The 18,757-nt window shown below is 37.8% G+C and overlaps 1 protein-coding gene across 1 annotated transcript in view; it reads right to left on the bottom strand.

The window, feature by feature from the left end:
- AOAH (acyloxyacyl hydrolase) overlaps positions 1 to 18,757 on the bottom strand; it is a 165,975-nt gene that overhangs the window by 110,579 nt on the left and 36,639 nt on the right. Inside the window, exon 2 of the mRNA XM_073630511.1 lies at positions 2,875 to 2,970. Coding sequence (XP_073486612.1) covers positions 2,875 to 2,970 — 96 coding nt within the window. The remainder of the gene's footprint in view (positions 1 to 2,874; positions 2,971 to 18,757) is intronic.

The raw sequence follows: 18,757 nt of genomic DNA, 5'->3' as shown, positions 1-18,757 counted from the left end.
AGAAAATGGCTCACCCTCACGGTCACCTGCATGCCAGGGGCAACAGCCGCTTGCTCATGCCCCTGAGAAAGCTGCTGCACTGCTTCTTCTAAGGCAGTCACTTGGGCCTGCATAACCCCTTGCTGGGTCACCTCCTGGGCCACCAACAGGTGAGTATTTTCTTGCTGCAGAGCCAGTGCCTCTTTGTGGTGTGTTTGTTGTATCTCCAGCTGGGTTGCTAAGCGCTGATTAGCTTCCTTGTGGCGCGTCTGCGCTTGCATATTAGCCAGGGAATGCTGTTTAATTAGCTCCTCCATTGGTTCAGCTTTCAGGGTTTTTACAGCTTTAACCCAGGACATAAATCCAATGAACTGTCTCTTTAAATGTCAGTTTTTAAGTCCAATGCAAAAAAAATAAATAAAATTAAAAAATAAATAAATATATATATATTTTATGCTTATGCTTATACTTATGCCTGTTATTCTGTCCTGCCCCTCTTCCTGCACCAGTTGTAAAGTTCAGGGAACCAGCTAGATCGCAGGACGCAGGCTTTTCAATCAAAGGGAGGTTTATTAAACTTAAAAGGCTTTACAGCAGCAAAAACAACAGAAAGAAATATCAGTCTCACCGACTTGCAGAGCTCAGAACTGCTGTCGCAGTTAAACAGTTCTTAATTTGTATCGCAGGTAACTTTCCCTGCTAGTAGGTTTCCAGGCAGGACACTGCCGTGCCCTTTCACAGCTATAAACCGTCCACGTCCACCATTTACCATTCACCATCCACAGTCTCCACTATTCTCCTCCACACCCACCTACAACTTGCTGTCTTGTTTTAAACCCACTTCCTCTGACAGGTGAGTTAACCCATTTGTTCCCTTAAAGGGACCACAGTCCAAACAGAGGGGAAATATAGTGTCCAGGACCCAGCCACGATGTCCTGTACAACAAACATACTTTTTATGCTATTATTTGCAGCTTTACCAATCTGCCACCATCTCCTCTGCTTCTGCTCTACAATGACATGCTTTCTTGTTGGAGCATTGGCCATACACAGCTGAAGTCTTTTTTAATGTATTTCTGCAGAAATACAAATTGATAACAAACTTGTAAAAAAACTAAAAACAAAACAAAACAAAACAAAAAAATATTGTGACACGACACAATTCTAATCTTTTTGGCTCTATACACCACCACAATGAATTTGAAATGAAATGAACAAGATGTGCTTCAACTGCAGACATTCAGCCTTAATTTGAGGGTATTTACATCCAAATCAGGTGAATGGTGTAGGAATTACAACAGTTTGTATATGTGCCTCCCACTTTTTAAGGGACCAAAAGTAACGGGACAGATTAGCAATCATCCATCAAACTTTCACTTTTTAGTACTTGGTTGCAAATCCTTTGCAGTCAATTACAGCCTGAAGTCTGGAATGTATAGACATCACCAGACGCTGGGTTTCATCCCTAGTGATGCTCTGTCAGGCCTCTACTGCAACTGTCTTCAGTACCTGCTTGTTCTTGGGGCATTTTCCCTTCAGTTTTGTCTTCAGCAAGTCAAATGCATGCTCAATCGGATTCGGGCCAGGTGATTAACTTGGTCATTACATAACATTCCACTTCTTTCCCTTAAAAAACTCTTTGGTTGCTTTCAAAGTATGCTTTGGGTCATTGTCCATCTGCACTGTGAAGCGCTGTCCAATGAGTTCTGAAGCATTTTGCTGAATATGAGCAGATAATATTGTCCGAAACACTTCAGAATTCATCCTGCTGCTTTTGTCAGCAGTCACATCATCAATAAATACAAGAGAACCAGTTCCATTGGCAGCTATACATGCCCACGCCATAACACTACCACCACCATGCCTCACTGATGAGGTGGTATGTTTTGGATCAATAGCAGTTCCTTTCCTTCTCCATACTCTTCTCTTCCCATCACTCTGGTACAAGTTGATCTTGGTGTCATCTGTCCATAGGATGTTGTTCCAGAACTGTGAAGGCTTTTTTAGATGTTGCTTGGCAAACTCTAATCTGGCCTTCCTGTTTTTGAGGCTCACCAATAGTTTACATCTCGTGGTGGACTCTCTGTATTCACTCTGGTGAAGTCTTCTCTTGAATCTTGACTTTGACACACATACACCTACCTCCTGGAGAGTCTTCTTGATGTGGCCAACTGTTGTGAAGGGAGTTTTCTTCACCAGGGAAAGAATTCTTCGGTCACCCACCACAGTTGTTTTCCGTGGTCTTCCGGGTTTTTTGGTGTTGCTGAGCTCACGTGCGTTCTTTCTTTTTAAGGATGTTCCAAACAGTTGATTTGGCCACACCTAATGTTTTTGCTATCTCTCTGATGGGTTTGTTTTGGTTTTTTTTCAGCCTAATGATGGCTTGCTTCACTGATAGTGACAGCTCTTTGGATCTTATATTGAGAGTTGACAGCAACAGATTCCAAATGCAAACAGCACACTTGAAATGAACTCTGGACCTTTTATCTGCTCCTTGGGATAATGGGATGATAAGGGAATAACACACACCTGGCCATGGAACAGCTGAGAAGCCAATTGTCTCATTACTTTTGGTCCCTTAAAAAGTGGGAGGCACATATACAAACTGTTGTAATTCCTACACCGTTCACCTGATTTGGCTCTAAATACCCTAAAAATTAAAGCTGAAAGTCTGCAGTTAAAGCACATCTTGTTCGTTTCATTTCAAATCCATTGTGATGGTGTATAGAGCCAAAAAGATTAGAATTGTATCGATGTCCCAATATTTATGGACCTGACTGTGTATATATATATATATATATATATATATATATATATATATATACATATAAAGTAATGTTTTAACTGACCAAATAATACTACTAAAGTATTCCATTGCTTTTTTCATTTACAGACCTGGAAGGTAGCTACAGAGTAACTCCATGGCCGTTTTTGCTGAACTGTTATGAATCTGAGAAAGCTGTTCCACAAGAGACACTGTAAGCACACAACCTGGAAGAGAGAAACGAAAACATAATTTATTTAATTACTGAAAATTGTAACACCGGGTAAAGCACAAGTTGTTGATGTGGCATCACATCCAATGAATGCTAGATTAAAAAAAAAAAAAAAAAAGAAGAAATAGAGGGAGGATTTTATAGATGGCCACCAATTATATAACTTTAATTTCAAATGTTATTTACTGAATTATAGGCTTAAACTACATTTGTACCGTTAGGGGAAGATTTACTAAATATGTAGGTTTTCACCATTATTATGCTGAATTCATGTCAAGCTCAGGAGAATTTGAAAAAGAAAATTAACCTTAGCCTGATATTTTATGTGAACACTGGCCAGGGTGACAATAACACTCTTGGTAAATCTGCCTTAGCATTACAGCTAGTGTACATTGACTTTTCAGATGTGTTTACCATGGACATTTAATATACGTATTTATTGAGTTGTATGAAGAAATAAAAGCAAATTGCAAACTAATCTCAAACTGTGCTTCACTGCTCAAATGTCCTTGTAAACTAGCTGTTAATGTTCAATGCCAATATGTGATTTTTCTACAAAAAACAAACTTTAAAGTACAGTATACAATATCTAAACCTAAGAACAAAAATGCGATATATATTGCAGCTTGCCAAATGTGGGGGCTGCATGTTTTTTTTTTTCTGGCTAAGGCTGGACATACACAGAGCAAATTTTTTTAGCCATCTGTGCACATACTGTTACAAATTCTAGAAGTAATGTATTTAAAGTGAATGTATAGAGTTTTTGTGCATATATATATATATATATATATATATATAGATATAGATATATCGCTATAGCGCTACCCCCACAGGGAACACAGGAAGTTGCTTGTCCCCATTGGTTGCTCTGCAAGCTCAAGCCCCCTGACACCTCTCATATACTAGGTTCTGACATACTTCAAGCAGTGTCTGTTGTCTGTTTATACAGACATAGATACAACACTAATTCTAATCTATCACACTGTCATTACTAGTTCTGCCACTAATTGTTAGTATGTGTTTTGTTTAATCCTTGTATAATGTAATTCTGAGTGGAGCTACATGGTTATGATGTCATTTCCTGTCCGTGTTCTTTTGTTTCCAATAGAACAAGAAAGGCTCAGCCATATGACCAGCACCATCTTGCCTGGTAAGAATAACATCTGAAGCAGCTTTCCAACAAAATGAAATTAAGATTCATTGATTAAAGTGTACTGTGACATCACATCAAGTTGCTGTGCTCTTCATACCACCTGCTAGAGCTGGGTTGAATCTTAACGATTATTTTAAAAAATAGCTTTTGATCCTCATGAATATAATAGCCTCAGTGGTGGGTGGTGTCTACTGCAGTCTGTTTTCCTTAAGAAAATATCACAGAATATAACAGTATATACCAATAATAAATACAATTAAAACTAGGACCTTCAACAGGTCAACATCCTAAAGTACACGGGATAGCCTTGTATGATAATAAGGTCAATTTAATTTGTTTTTCAATATATTTTTAAATAACATGTTTGTATGACTAACATTAAATAATGAATATTCAAAATATAGAGCTCAGAGAAGAATTCATAAATGTTAATATTTTAATGCAGCATGTGGCTAAGCACGCTATCTTTAAATGAATGTGTTTATAAAAGACTCAGGGTTCCATGAATAAATTGTTAGCAGCAAATGAAAAGTAAACTGCATTCAATAACTGCTTCAAAGAAAAAAGGTAAACATGCCAATTAAATGATAGGTCAATAGCCTACTGTTCGCTAATCCTGTCCTATAATATTATTATTTTGTATTAGCAGCTTGTACTATTTTTTGCACTGAATTTAAATCACATTTCTTGATGTTCATGAAGCTAGTACAGTTCAACAAAGTATCAGAATACTATTCCTGTGGACTGTATAAACAGAATCCTACATAATGTACCAAAAAACAATGATTTACGCTAAGTTCACACCTTAGCTATTTTGCGGCCCACGTTTGTGCGGGCACGGTAGCCTATTCAAATGAATGGACTGACTTGCCTGTGTTTCCGCAAAACAAAGGTGCATGCACCTTTTTGAACAACGCGGGAGCAGGGAAATCGCATGCTTTTTTTGACCAAGCAATTTCCGTGCGGCTGCCGCACCCACAAACGGGCTTTAGGCTGAGATGTGTGGGGGTGCCATTCAGAATGAATGGCAGCCCTGCGCAGCTCCTAAGAACATTTTTGTGATTTGACTGCGGATGGTTGCGGGTGCTGGAACAGATGCGATTACCGCACCCGCAGCCAATTGCAGAGGTGTACTAAAAGTGCTGTTGTCTGCGCCACCCTACTATTTTACATGAGTATACCACTAATTTGCTCAAATCTAAGATATAAACAAAATTCTATGAGGCATTTACATGTGCAAACTTAAAGTGCAATGTACCAGATGCCAAAATACCATATAATTCACATGATCAAAAATTAAATTAAATATCTAATTAAATATATGATTAAATATATATAAATATATATATAAAACTATAGTAACCAAACTGTTGCTGTGTGCAAATATACTAAAAAATTGCTCTGTTGACTGTCCTTTATGGATAAGTGATTCTTGTGCTTTTCAAATTAATCATCCATTTTTCCTTGTGACCCTTCCACCATATAAAATGACTATTCCACCACCATCTGTGCTAGCCACTCACCAGATACTGGTAGATATGCGCCTTTGTTTCGTTAGAAGGGATAACCACTCCACCTGTACTGTTCTCCTTGCTGACCCCAATTTCTATAGGCAAACCATATCCATCCTCATAGGAAATAAATAGCGATCATTGCGCAGTATGAAATGGATATTTATTCAATACAAGTTATGTAAAAGACTGTGCACTCACATTTTTGGGGTGCCCATGAGCCGGCACCAAGCTGTTCCAGCGGTTGTTAATGGGTAAAGAAATCTGGTGTGTGCTATCCAGGCCGGCGTGCGCTGCAAGCCTTGGTTTTTCCGATCTGAGTTCCGCGCCTCGCTCTCACCTGGCCGGAAGTTTCGTAATGACGTGATAAATTTCCCAGCAGCCTCTACGCATTTCGCAACGTCAATTGTGTCATCAGGAAGCTGCTTAGTGTTCCTATATCATCTTATTTATAGTGTGAATCTGTTTGCTAAGCTGTTCCCCCACCATTTTAGCTATGGTATTTTTGCCCACACTCCATTTACATGTTGTTTGCTGGTTCCTCTCTTGTTTAACCCATTGATGTTAATCCTGATTACTATGAGTGGGTGGAAATTATTCTATCTAATCCCTTTTTCCGCCGGGGTTGCCCATTATAACGGCTGGAATAGCTTTTACAGTTTTTCAAAATATCAATAAATTATACATCATATAATATCCTATTTTCATCCTATTTTCAACTTTATTTATATTATATTAAATACATTATTTTCAAACATTTTATTAGACCTACTTTGAAACTTTAAAATGTATTCTAAAAGTTAAAAAACTTACAAACAAAATGTATCCTTAAAATATCCTTTGTATATATTATAAATATTAAATCATTCAATATTTAAAAAAGAAAGAAAAAAAGAAAAAAAGAAAAAATATAAAAAAAAAAGAAAAAATGAAAAATATTAAAAAAAATATATAAAAAAATTTAAAATGAAAAAAAAAATGAAAAAAATAAAATAAAAAAATAAAAAAAAAGAAATGAGACAAATGAAAAAAATGTATGATAATAAATGAGAAAATAAATATAAAATACCAATAAAAAATAAACAAAAATGAAAATAAAAATAATTAAAAAATATAAATGATATTAAAAATAAAAATAAGGATAAAAATTAAAAAATTGGAAACCTAATAGTCCTCTATAAAACAATTGACATCCAGTTCAATGTTTAACCCCTTTGGCCTCAATGTGTCTAATTTAAATATTCAGTACGTTTCGTTCCTCGATACTTCCCTTCTCATATTTAAATTCCTCCAATTTCGTTCTATTTTATCTATCCCAAAGAACTTTAAATGTCTAGGGTCCCTTCTATGTGTGTCCCTAAAGTGTTTTGATACGCTATGGTGTTTGTACCCTTTTTTAATGTTCCTAACGTGCTCACCTATCCTTACCGAAAGTGCCCTTGTAGTTCTGACCACGTACTGCAGCCCACAACTACACTCTAACATATATGTAACGTGAGTGCTGCAACATGTAATCAGTTTGTCAGTCTTATATTTTTGTTGGGTTGAATTTGACTGGAAGTCTGTTACCTTTTTTCCTTCCCTCTTAGTGAGTTTACAGGGTTTGCATTTACCACAATTAAAAAAAACCTTTTTGATCAAAAAAAGTAGACATTTTCTTTGGAGGGTCAGGTACGTTCTTCACAATTTGGTCTCTGATTCTCTTGGCTCTCCTATATATAAATGTAGGTTTAGATGGCAAAATTTTGTTTAGTTGTGGATCATTACTAATTATAGGCCAATTTTTCTTGCTAGCACGTTCCAGTAATTTATATTGTTTATTAAATCCTGTTATGAACGGTATTTTCTCCTGTTGATCTTTTATCCTACTTTTATTTTGTAATACAATATTTCTGTCCATGTTTCTGACTTGTTCTCGGGTTATCTCTAAGTCTTGTCTGTTGTAGCCCTTGTCCACAAATCCTTCAATTAAAACATCAGTTTGTGTTAAAAAGTCTTCCATGAGGTCACAATTTCTTTTAATCCTAATGAATTGGCCCTTGGGTATGGCCTTCTTCCATTGAGGGTGATGGCAACTTCTTATTGGTATATAACCATTTCTGTCAGTGTCTTTAAAGTACATTCTAGTGTTTAGTTTATTTGCATTTTTAAAAATTTCTAAATCTAAAAAATGTATATGATCTTGATCTATGTTCGAAGTGAATTTGATTCCATATCTGTTCGCACCTATATGTTCAATGAACTGATCCAATTCATCCCGACTACCCTTCCAGACAATCAGGATGTCATCAATAAATCTTTTGTACAACAGCAAGTGTGGCCAGCATCTCCCAAAAATCTCTTCCTCCTCCCACTTATTGAGGAAGATGTTGGCCACACTCGGTGCGTACTTGTTGCCCATTCCCACTCCTTTAATTTGCTTGTAATATTTATGGTTATGCCAAAAAAAGTTGTTACCCATCACCATTCTGAGTCCTTCTAATATAAACCTCCTTTGTTTCAATCTCAATTCTGATTCTGAGGTTTTTCATTGCCCAAGCCACCGCTGCCAGGGCGTCTGTTTGCTTAATGCTAGTGTATAATGACTCAACGTCTAATGTTACCAATAACGTTGAGTCATTTACATGGATGTTTTTCAAAGTATTTATTACATCTTTGCTATCTTTAATAAAAGCTTTGCCCTCCCCTGCCATGGGCTGCAGATACACATCCAGGTACTCACCCAACCTGGAGTGTACCGACCCAATCCCACTAATTATGGGCCTTCCTGGTGGCTTCGTTTTGTTTTTGTGAACCTTGGCTACTTGGTATATTACTGGTACCTTAGGCGCTTCAGGTAAAAGGTATCTTCCATCCTTTTTATTAATAATTCTATCCGCTATCCCCTTATTCAGAAATTCTTTTCATTTAGATTTTAGTTCTTTATTAGGATTCTTGCTAAGTTGTTGGTATGTGGTATTGTCGGCTACCAGTCTATCTAATTCTGTACTATAATCTTTTTTGGTAAGAATCACCACCCCTCCCCCTTTGTCTGCAGGTCTTACTACTATGTTCCTACGTTTTTCCAATTTTCTTATACCTTGCCATATTCTATCATTCTTGGGGTTTTCAGGTTTGATATTTTTGATTTCTTTCTCCATCATTCTCTTGAATACATCAATGTGTTGATTTGTACTGGATTTGGGGTAAATGTGGATTTATTTCTTAACTGGCCATGTGTGTAAATTGTATCTATCTTTGGTGTATTGCTGTCACCCTTCTCTAAAAAATGTTTTTTCAAATTAAGCTTTCTTATACATTTTTGTAGGTCTATAAATGCTTCAAATTGATTAAAAGGTTTGCTGGGTAGCCCTGGCAGCTGTGGCTTGGGCAATGAAAAAACAGAATTGAGATTGAAACAAAAGAGGTTTATATTAGAAGGACTCAGAATGGCGATGGGTAACAACTTGCTGTTGTACAAAAGATTTATTGATGACATTCTGGTTATCTGGAAGGGTAGTTGGGATGAATTGGATCAGTTTATATAGGTGCGAACAGATATGGAATCAAATTCACTGCAAACATAGATCATGATCATATAAATTTTTTAGATTTAGAAATTTTTAAAAATTGAAATAAACTAAACACTAGAACGCACTTTAAAGACACTGACAGAAATGGTTATATACCAATAAGAAGTTGCCATCACCCTCAATGGAAGAAGGCCATACCCAAGGGCCAATTCATTAGGATTAAAAGAAAATGTGACCTCATGGAAGACTTTTTAACACAAACTGATATTTTAATTGAAGGATTTGTGGACAAGGGCTACAACAGACAAGACTTAGAGATAACCCGAGAACAAGTCAGAAACATGGACAGAAGTATTGTATTACAAAATAAAAGTAGGATAAAAGATCAACAGGAGAAAATACCGTTCATAACGGGATTTAATAAACAATATAAATTACTGGAACGTGCTATCAAGAAAAATTGGCCTATAATTAGTAATGATCCACAACTAAACAAAATTTTGCCATCTAAACCTACATTTATATATAGGAGAGCCAAGAGAATCAGAGACCAAATTGTGAAGAACGTACCTGACCCTCCAAAAGAAATGTCTACTTTTTTTGAGCAAAAAGGTTTTTTTAATTGTGGTAAATGCAAACCCTGTAAACTCACTAAGAGGGAAGGAAAAAAGGTAACAGACTTCCAGTCAAATTCAACCCAACAAAAATATAAGATTGACAAACTGATTATGTGTTGCAGCACTCACGTTACATATATGTTAGAGTGTAGTTGTGGGCTGCAGTACGTGGGCAGAACTACAAGGGCACTTTCGGTGAGGATAGGTGAGCACGTTAGGAACATTAAAAAAGGGTACAAACACCATAGCGTATCAAAACACTTTAGGGACACAGATAGAAGGGACCCTAGACATTTAAAGTTATTTGGGATAGATAAAATAGAACAAAATTGGAGGAATTTAAATATGAGAAGGGAAGTATCGAGGAACGAAACATACTGGATATTTAAATTAGACACGTTGAGGCCAAAGGGGTTAAACATTGAACTGGATGTCAATTGTTTTATAGAGGACTATTAGGTTTCCAATTTTTTAATTTTTAATTTTTATCCTTATTTTTATTTTTAATATCATTTATATTTTTTTATTATTTTTTCTTTTATTTTCATTTTTGTTTATTTTTTATTGGTAGTTTATATTTATTTTCTCATTTATTATCATACATTTTTTTTGTCTCATTTCTTTTTTTTTCTTTTTTTTCTTTTATTTTTTCATATATTTTTTTCATTTAAAAAAATTTTTATATATTTTTTTCATATTTTTTCATTTTTTCTTTTTTTCATATTTTTTAATTTTTTTATTTTTTCTTTCTTTTTTAAATATTGAATGATTTACTATTTATAATATATACAAATTATATTTTAAGGATACATTTTGTTTGTAAGTTTTTAAACTTTTAGAATACATTTTAAAGTTTCAAAGTAGGTCTAAAAAAAAATGTTTGAAAATAATGTTTTTATTATAATATAAATAAAGTTGAAAATAGGATGAAAATAGGATATTATATGATGTATAATTTATTGATATTTTGAAAAACTGTAAAAACTATTCCACCTGTTATAATGGGCAACCCCGGCGGAAAAAGGGATTAGATAGAATAATTTCCACCCACTCATAGTAATCAGGATTAACATCAATGGGTTAAACAAGAGAGGAACCAGCAAACAACATGTAAATGAAGTGTGGGCAAAAATACCATAGCTAAAATGGTGGGGGAAGAGCTTCCGGTAAAAGGGTATTACCAAACAGATTCACACTATAAATAAGGTGATATAGGAACACTAAGCAGCTTCCTGATGACGCAATTGATTTTGCGAAATGCGTAAAGGCTGCTGGGAAATTTATCACGTCGTTATGAAACTTCCGGCCAGGTGAGAGCGAGGCGCGGAACGCAGATCGGAAAAAACGAGGCTTGCAGCGCACGCCGGCCTGGATATCGCACATGAGATTTCTTTACCCATTAACAACCGCTGGAACAGCTTGGTGTCGGCTCATGGGCACCCCAAAAATGTGAGTGCACAGTCTTTTACATAACTTGTATTGAATAAATATCCATTTCATACTGCGCAATGATCACTATTTATTTCCTATGAGGATGGATATGGTTTGCCTATAGAAATTGGGGTCAGCAAGGAGAACAGTACAGGTGGAGTGGTTATCCCTTCTAATGAACCAAAGGCGCATATCTACCAGTATCTGGTGAGTGGCTAGCACAGATGGTGGTGGAATAGTCATTTTATATGGTGGAAGGGTCACAAGGAAAAATGGATGATTAATTTGAAAAGCACAAGAATCACTTATCCATAAAGGACAGTCAACAGAGCAATTTTTTAGTATATTTGCACACAGCAACAATTTGGTCACTATACCCTGTTTCCCCGAAAATAAGACCTAGCGTGATTGTCGGTGAAGGCTGCAATATAAGCCCTACCCCCCAAATAAGCCCTAGTTAAAGTCCTTGTAGGTCTTATTTTCAGGGTAGGGCTTATTTTCGGGGAAACAGGGTAGGGCTTATTTGGGGGGTAGGGCTTATATTGCAGCCATCACTGACAATCACGCTAGGTCTTATTTTCGGGGAAACAGGGTAGTTTTATATATATTTATATATATTTAATCATATATTTAATTAGATATTTAATTTAATTTTTGATCATGTGAATTATATGGTATTTTGGCATCTGGCACATTGCACTTTAAGTTTGCACATGTAAATGCCTCATAGAAGTTTGTTTATATATTAGATTTGAGCAAATTAGTGGTATACTCATGTAAAATAGTAGGGTGGCGCAGACAACAGCACTTTTAGTATTTATTTTATCACTCATATTGGTGATTTTTTTGACTGCAGCAACCAATAATATTGTTTTGTTCAATTTTAAAAGTCACTTTTGCGCCGGTAACCCTCACATACTCATTTGAATTGCAGAGGTGTGAATGAATCCTTCAGGTGGCCATAGGCCAGTAGATTTTTAAAAATGTAAATGAAAATATGTGTGAAAACTCTCAGTACATTCGATGACTTGACAAATATCCTTCAAAATTTTGTTTGCTTTTAACATTTTATTTTGGAGTGAATGGTTTTTCCTGAACAAAAACCACATACACTGTTCGTTTGGAAAAAAAATTATCATTGACTTGACCCCATTAACAATGTGAAAATTAAAAAAACTTTATTAAAACAAAGATTATGGCGGGTTTCAGTCAAAACTAATATCACCTCATGAAAGCTTATTGAGGTGCACCTCCAATCCAAAAGGAGCAATCAGGCTACTTCACCGGCAACCAGAGGGTTTGAAAGCTGCTGTACACTTATAGACCATTATGGTCAATGATGGTTGGTTTAAGATAAAAAAAATTACCCCTTAAAAGAGAAGTATGGCCTAATATTTTTGGGCCATACTTCACTTATGGGTCACAGGAATGCATTTACTCTTGCTCTCTTGGTTGTGACCCAGAATCTGCTAAAGCCTGATATCAGCTCACATCACAGAGCTACTCCATGAGAGGTTTCTGACCATATTGTCAGGATCCACCCAGCTGCCTGATTGACAGCTGGCTCCCGCTCTCAGTGTGTGGCACGGGCTCCTGCATGGAGATGAGTATGTATCTTTAAAGACAAGAAAAATGCTCATAAGAGCTGAGATTTTTTAGTTGGCAATAACATAGACTACAACATAAAATACAATTTTTCATTTGGATTTGAGTACCCACAATGTAGTTGTTTACAAATGGCTATCATAGTGAATTAATATCGGCATGTTTCACCAACTTATAGGCTTCCTCAGGAGATATGTAGTACCAAACCTGTGCAGATAAATCAGACACATAAATCAGTACATGTACAGCTATATCTTATGTGAATTTTTTTCTGCTCTTTGGATTGGTTTTCAGCTAGTTATATTGAAGTGGTAAGATGCCCTCCACCAACCTTTTTGATATTATTTATAATGACAGATGTATTATCATTTAAATGTGTGGAATACACTAATTTCTCTCATTATTCAGGATATAACTGTACATGTACTGATTTATGTGTTTGATTTATCTGCCCAGGTGTAGTATTCCATATCTTTGAGCATTTTTTTTGTCTTTGAACATTTATATGGGATTCAGTGCTCGTGAGCTCTCCTCTGATCAACTCCTTCCTGTGGGAGTATGTATCTTTGTTTTTATAAACCTCATACATCTCCTTTAAAAAATAAAGTGGGACACATGCTGTATATGGAAATATCAAATGCACTTAATAAGTCTAGAGTTGATGACCCTCAATTAGCACTGAAATACAACATGATAAATTTGTAACCAGAAACTAAGCATTCTTTTCCTCCAAATATGGGAAAGTTTTGGGACTTTCCTGAAAAGTTGGTCATTATGGATGATATTATCTGCAAAGATAAAATGGCTGTTTCTAATCTTATGGCAAATGAATTGAACAAGACAACGAGGGCACATGGGAGAAATGTGAAAACGGAGAGAGGTTCTAATATAATGAATGCTTAAATTAAGTAAATGTCTCTCAAATGATCCATTTGCTTATAGAATTGTGCTTCTAACACCAATGAGCCCACCAATGAGTCCATATTCATGAAAATCCCATATGCACTACCCTCATAAGCATGACAAAAAGTTGCATCAAATCTTTGTGTGTATACAATGCAAGCTATCTTTGTTGAGGACTATTACAACGGCTTTATTATTTTTTTTTTATGTGTACATTTAACACCTAAACATCAATTGCAATGTTTTCCCAGCCATTGATTTCTGGAAGACGCAAAGGCTCTCAGTTTTAGAATTTAAAAGGTTCCTATGTTTCTATCATACAACTTTCAAACCCAAAAATCTATAATCAAATGGACTGATTCAGTCAAAGGCAAAACAGAGTGGATGAGATCTACATATTTTCAGTTGCGTAGTACAGGTTCATAAGTGCATCTTCTGATTAGCTACCACACTACCTATGGCATTACCAGCAGTAATCAGTGATGTCACTAGGATTGGTGTCATCTGGTGCAGTAAAACATAGTGTACCCCCCCCCCCCCCCCCATTACAAAAGCTAAAATGTAAAAAAAAAAAAATTCCAATTACTAAAAATGCTTTTTCTCCCATTTAAAAAAACATATTTTTATTTATTTTTTTACATTTTTAAAAAGATGTTTTACTCTTTTTTTTTACAATGCTGTTGAGGTGTGTGTGTGTGTGTTGGGGGGGGAGGGGTTGGATGAAATATCTAACATCTCACCTTTGAGACAGAGAAAGGAATTGAGGACGCAGATTCTTCAATTCCTTTCTCTGCAGCCTCAGCTGCACTGAAGATGAATGATCAGGAGACAAAGGCTCCTATTCATTCATAAATTTAAGCGTAGTAAAGTTTACTATGAGTTTACTATGCTCAATTATGAATGGACACAGGAACGATCTGTACCAATCACTCACTGTGTCCAATTCAGAAAAAGAAGGGGCTGGTAAATTACATAATTTTCAGCCCCTTCCCCCATTCTCTATCCACCTGTGTGCCAGCAGCAGCTGGTGGGAAAGGGAAGCCAGCAGCACTGCAGGGGGAACAAGGGGGGGGCCAGGCACACAGGGGGAATCATATGTGGGCAGCACAAGGAGGGGAATCAAAGCGGCGGGATGGGAGGACAATTACAAAACGATGCACTGTGTCTGTGTCTCTCCCTCCAGCAGCTGAAAGCTGGCGGGAGGGAGAGGGGGAGAAACCAGCTTTCATCTGCTAGAGGGAGGGCTGCCTTGCAGGGCTGATCCTGGGTGCACGGGCTGCCTCTGAGGGGAAGGGGGGTGAGCGCCACCGGATTACACAGAGCGGGGATCTTCCGCTTATCCGGCGTGGCCAGAGTCACACTAAGTTCCTATGATGGACGTCACACTGGTCCAATGGTGGGACATGTGACATCCATCATAGGAGCCAATCCAGGAGGCGGGACTTAGTGTGACAGCGGCCACACCAGGTAAGCGGGGGGAACCTTGCTCTGTGTAATCCACCGGCTCTCCTCTCCCCATGTACTGGCAAGGCTGTGCTGATGGGCACTGGTGAGGCTGAGCTGATGGGCACAGGTAAGGCTGCATTGATGGGCATTGGTGAGGCTGAGCTGATGGGCATTGATCAGGCTGCATTAATGGGCACTGATCAGACTGCATTGATGGGCACTGGTGAGGCTGCATTGATAGGCACTGGTGAGGCTGCATTGATGGACACTGGTTAGGCTGCATTGATGGGCACTGGTAAGGCTGCATTGATGGGCACTGGTGAGGCTGCATTGATGAGCATTGGTGAGACTGCATTGAGCACTGGTGAGTCTGCATTGATGGGCATTGTTGAGCCTGAGCTGATGGGCACTGATGAGGCTGCATTGATGGACACTGGTGAGGCTGCATTGATGGACACTGGTGAGGCTGTATTGATGGGCACTGATGAGGCTGCAATGATGGGCACTGGTGAGGCTGAGCTGATGGGCACTGGTGAGGCTGCGTTGATGGGCACTGATGAGGCTGAGCTGATGGGCACTGATGAGGCTGTGCCGATGGGCACTTGTGAGTATAATACAGAATATAACCACAGAAAACATCACAACTAAACACTACAGATGCATTTATGTAATGAAGAAAATACATTGTGGTAAAGGCATAGATTTAAAAAAAGCAAGTTTTGTTATAGAAAACACAACAGAAATCACATCATTAAAGACAAAGCTGTTTTTCATTTTTCCAGCTCTTAGTTACATTAGCAAGGTAATTCTATCAATCTCTTCTCAAATGTTGATATCCCCGTTGGTGGTATTTTTATGGTGATTTAAAGGTCATTACAACTCTTTAAGCTCACTATATAAATTGCAATGACCCAAGTAAATGGCAAATTAATTGAACACAATTTAGATGCTTCACTGGAACCTACACTCAAAAATGAATGAAACACTGTAGCAATTTAATTATCAGGGCATGATGCAACAGTTTTTCATAGATCACACATAAGGAGATTGCATAATTGGACTGTTACATGTGTGGTGAATTTAAGACACTGAAAGATCGTCCACCTTCCCTCTTGTTCGAGCATAACCTAAAGTTGGCCACATATTTCGATGTATAATGTTCTTTAGATTTACAAAAAACGACACAGTGTGAGGGTCTACATGGCTGGATATTGCATTGACTATTTAGATAGACGATCATAATACATAGTTCTTGGCAAAAACAATATAATGGAGATCGTACCATTGTTGTACAGTACAACCACCAGATTCGACTGTGATATGTGTGGTCACCTTTAGGCTATAAAGGTATCATAGGTTTCAATCAAGGTTGGAATCATTAAATATCCTATCCTAAATATAACTCCCTTATCCTGGAACAATACAGAAGGCTGAAAAGCTTTTAATGGCTTAAGTTGACCCATGACAATCTTGACAATCTTATTGGATCATTTTCTTTAAAGCTTAAGTTTATCTAGATCCAAAAATACTTTACAGCTATAGCCATATTTCTTATCTGTAGGTTCACACTAGCTCAGTTTCAGCATGATGCATTTTTTAGTGCATTTTTGTAGTACGACGTTGCATGTTTTTGACGTGTTTTTCATGCATTTTTGTAGGAGATGTAGGCTAGATTTTGCACACAAAACTCTGCCAAAAGGCACTAAAAATGCATGTACATGCTCTTTACAGCATTACTTTACAGTGTTTTTGGTACATCTCCACTGAAGTCTATTCATCCAAAATCACGCAGCAACAGCACCTGCACTTTTTCGAAAAACACGCTGCAGATGTGCTGAATTGATGTGAACTCTACAACAGAAGGGAGACGCCTAGCCCTGAGCTTGGGGACGCTCGGAGTTCAGGGCTGGGCATCTCCCTTCTGTTGTAGAGTTCAAAAGGTGGTGAGTCAGCATGCCGCCTGTGCCCCTGGACGACGTCATCTGTGTCGAAATGGCGTAGGGAGGAGCGGCGTGCTGATGTCACCACAAACAACGGTCCTGGAAGCTACGGGCGATTATCGAGAGCCGGCCGGCTCGAACTACATATAACACGCTTTTTACTCTTGAAGAATTTGTAAGTGCAATCTTGTTTTTATGACTAATAAATGTTTATAGAATTACACTATGGAAGCTCTTTTTTTTTAACATGGGGAACTGCTGACCGTGAGTCACTCAGGGACAATTCCAGCAGAGGAGAGGTGATATCTGGTTGACAAGCATAGAGACCCTGGCTGAGGTATAAGCCACAGGCGGATCCAATCTCCCTAAAAAGAGATCAACACAGCTGGTAAGCGGCAGTAGTTTCATAGGTGGAGGAATCTTTCTATCCCAAATCACTACTTCTGGGGTGTTCTCCGTTTTAAGTCACCGATAACCAGTGAACTGAGGGCATTCTATGCAATTGTGAATACTATTTGACTGAGAAAACTGCTTTTTTTAAAGGACTTTCTGTTGATATGAATCTCTCAGAGGACTTTCAGCTATGACATTTATTGTGTGATCGATTTTCAATGCACTTATGTTCAAATATTTTGATGCACATGGTTACATTTTAGATCCATGCATTTTAGTATTTTTTATCATTTGATTGAGAGTAATCATATCCTCCATTTTGATATGGACATTGAATATATGTGGACATATGTTACCATAATTTTATAGTCTCATGCTGCGCAGCTTATCCTGTTGAAAAGCTAATAAAGGGTCTGGAGGATATTAGTTATGAAGAAAGGTTGCAAGTAGGGATGAGCTTCGTGTTCGAGTCGAACCCATGTTCGACTCGAACATTGGCTGTTCGGTCGTTCGCCGAATTCCGAACTTTATGGGCCGTTCGCGCCAAATTCGTGTGGCGCGTCATGGCCCATAATTCACTGTGGCATCGCAGTGCATTGCTGGCTGATGATTGGCCAAGCATGCACTATGACCCGCATGCTTGGCCAATCACAGCGCCGCGTTAACAGAGAGCCGTAATTGGCCAAAGCCAAGGAGGCTTTGGCCAATTATGGCTCAGGGGATTTAGTACACGCCCCACACTATATAAGGCCGCCTGCACGGCGGCCCTGTATAGTGTGTGTTCCGGCGTTCATTGAGAGAGAGAGAGAGAGACAGACAGTGACATTTGATTTGAGTTAGCTAGATTAGGCAGGACAGTCAGTCAGTTAGCTGCACTTAAAGTGTATTGTCTATATATATGCATCCCAGGTGTTGCATATATATATATATATACACTGTATTCAGTTTAGCTAGATCCGTTCCTGTTATCTTCTAGACTATTTACATTTAGTGCAGTGCGTCCTGCTCACAGTGTTCAGCTAGATCCGTTCCTGTTATCTTCTTACTGACAGGCAGGCTTGTCTTGTTACAGTATTTTGAGGAAAATTACTGGTGTTCTTTTGATCCTATTAGTACCACAGTCAGGCAGCTAGACTATTTACATTTAGTGCAGTGCGTCCTGCTCACAGTGTTCAGCTAAACCTACAAGCTAGTGGGGTGCGTCCTGCTCACAGTGTTCAGCTAGATCCGTTTCTGTTATCTTCTTACTGACAGGCAGGCTTGTCTTGTTA

Source organism: Aquarana catesbeiana, linkage group LG05 (genome assembly GCF_042186555.1).
Source record: "Aquarana catesbeiana isolate 2022-GZ linkage group LG05, ASM4218655v1, whole genome shotgun sequence".
Classification (NCBI taxonomy): Eukaryota; Metazoa; Chordata; class Amphibia; order Anura; family Ranidae; genus Aquarana; species Aquarana catesbeiana.
The sequence above is the reverse complement of the archived record's forward strand: the minus strand, read 5'-3'. Positions and strand labels throughout refer to the sequence as shown.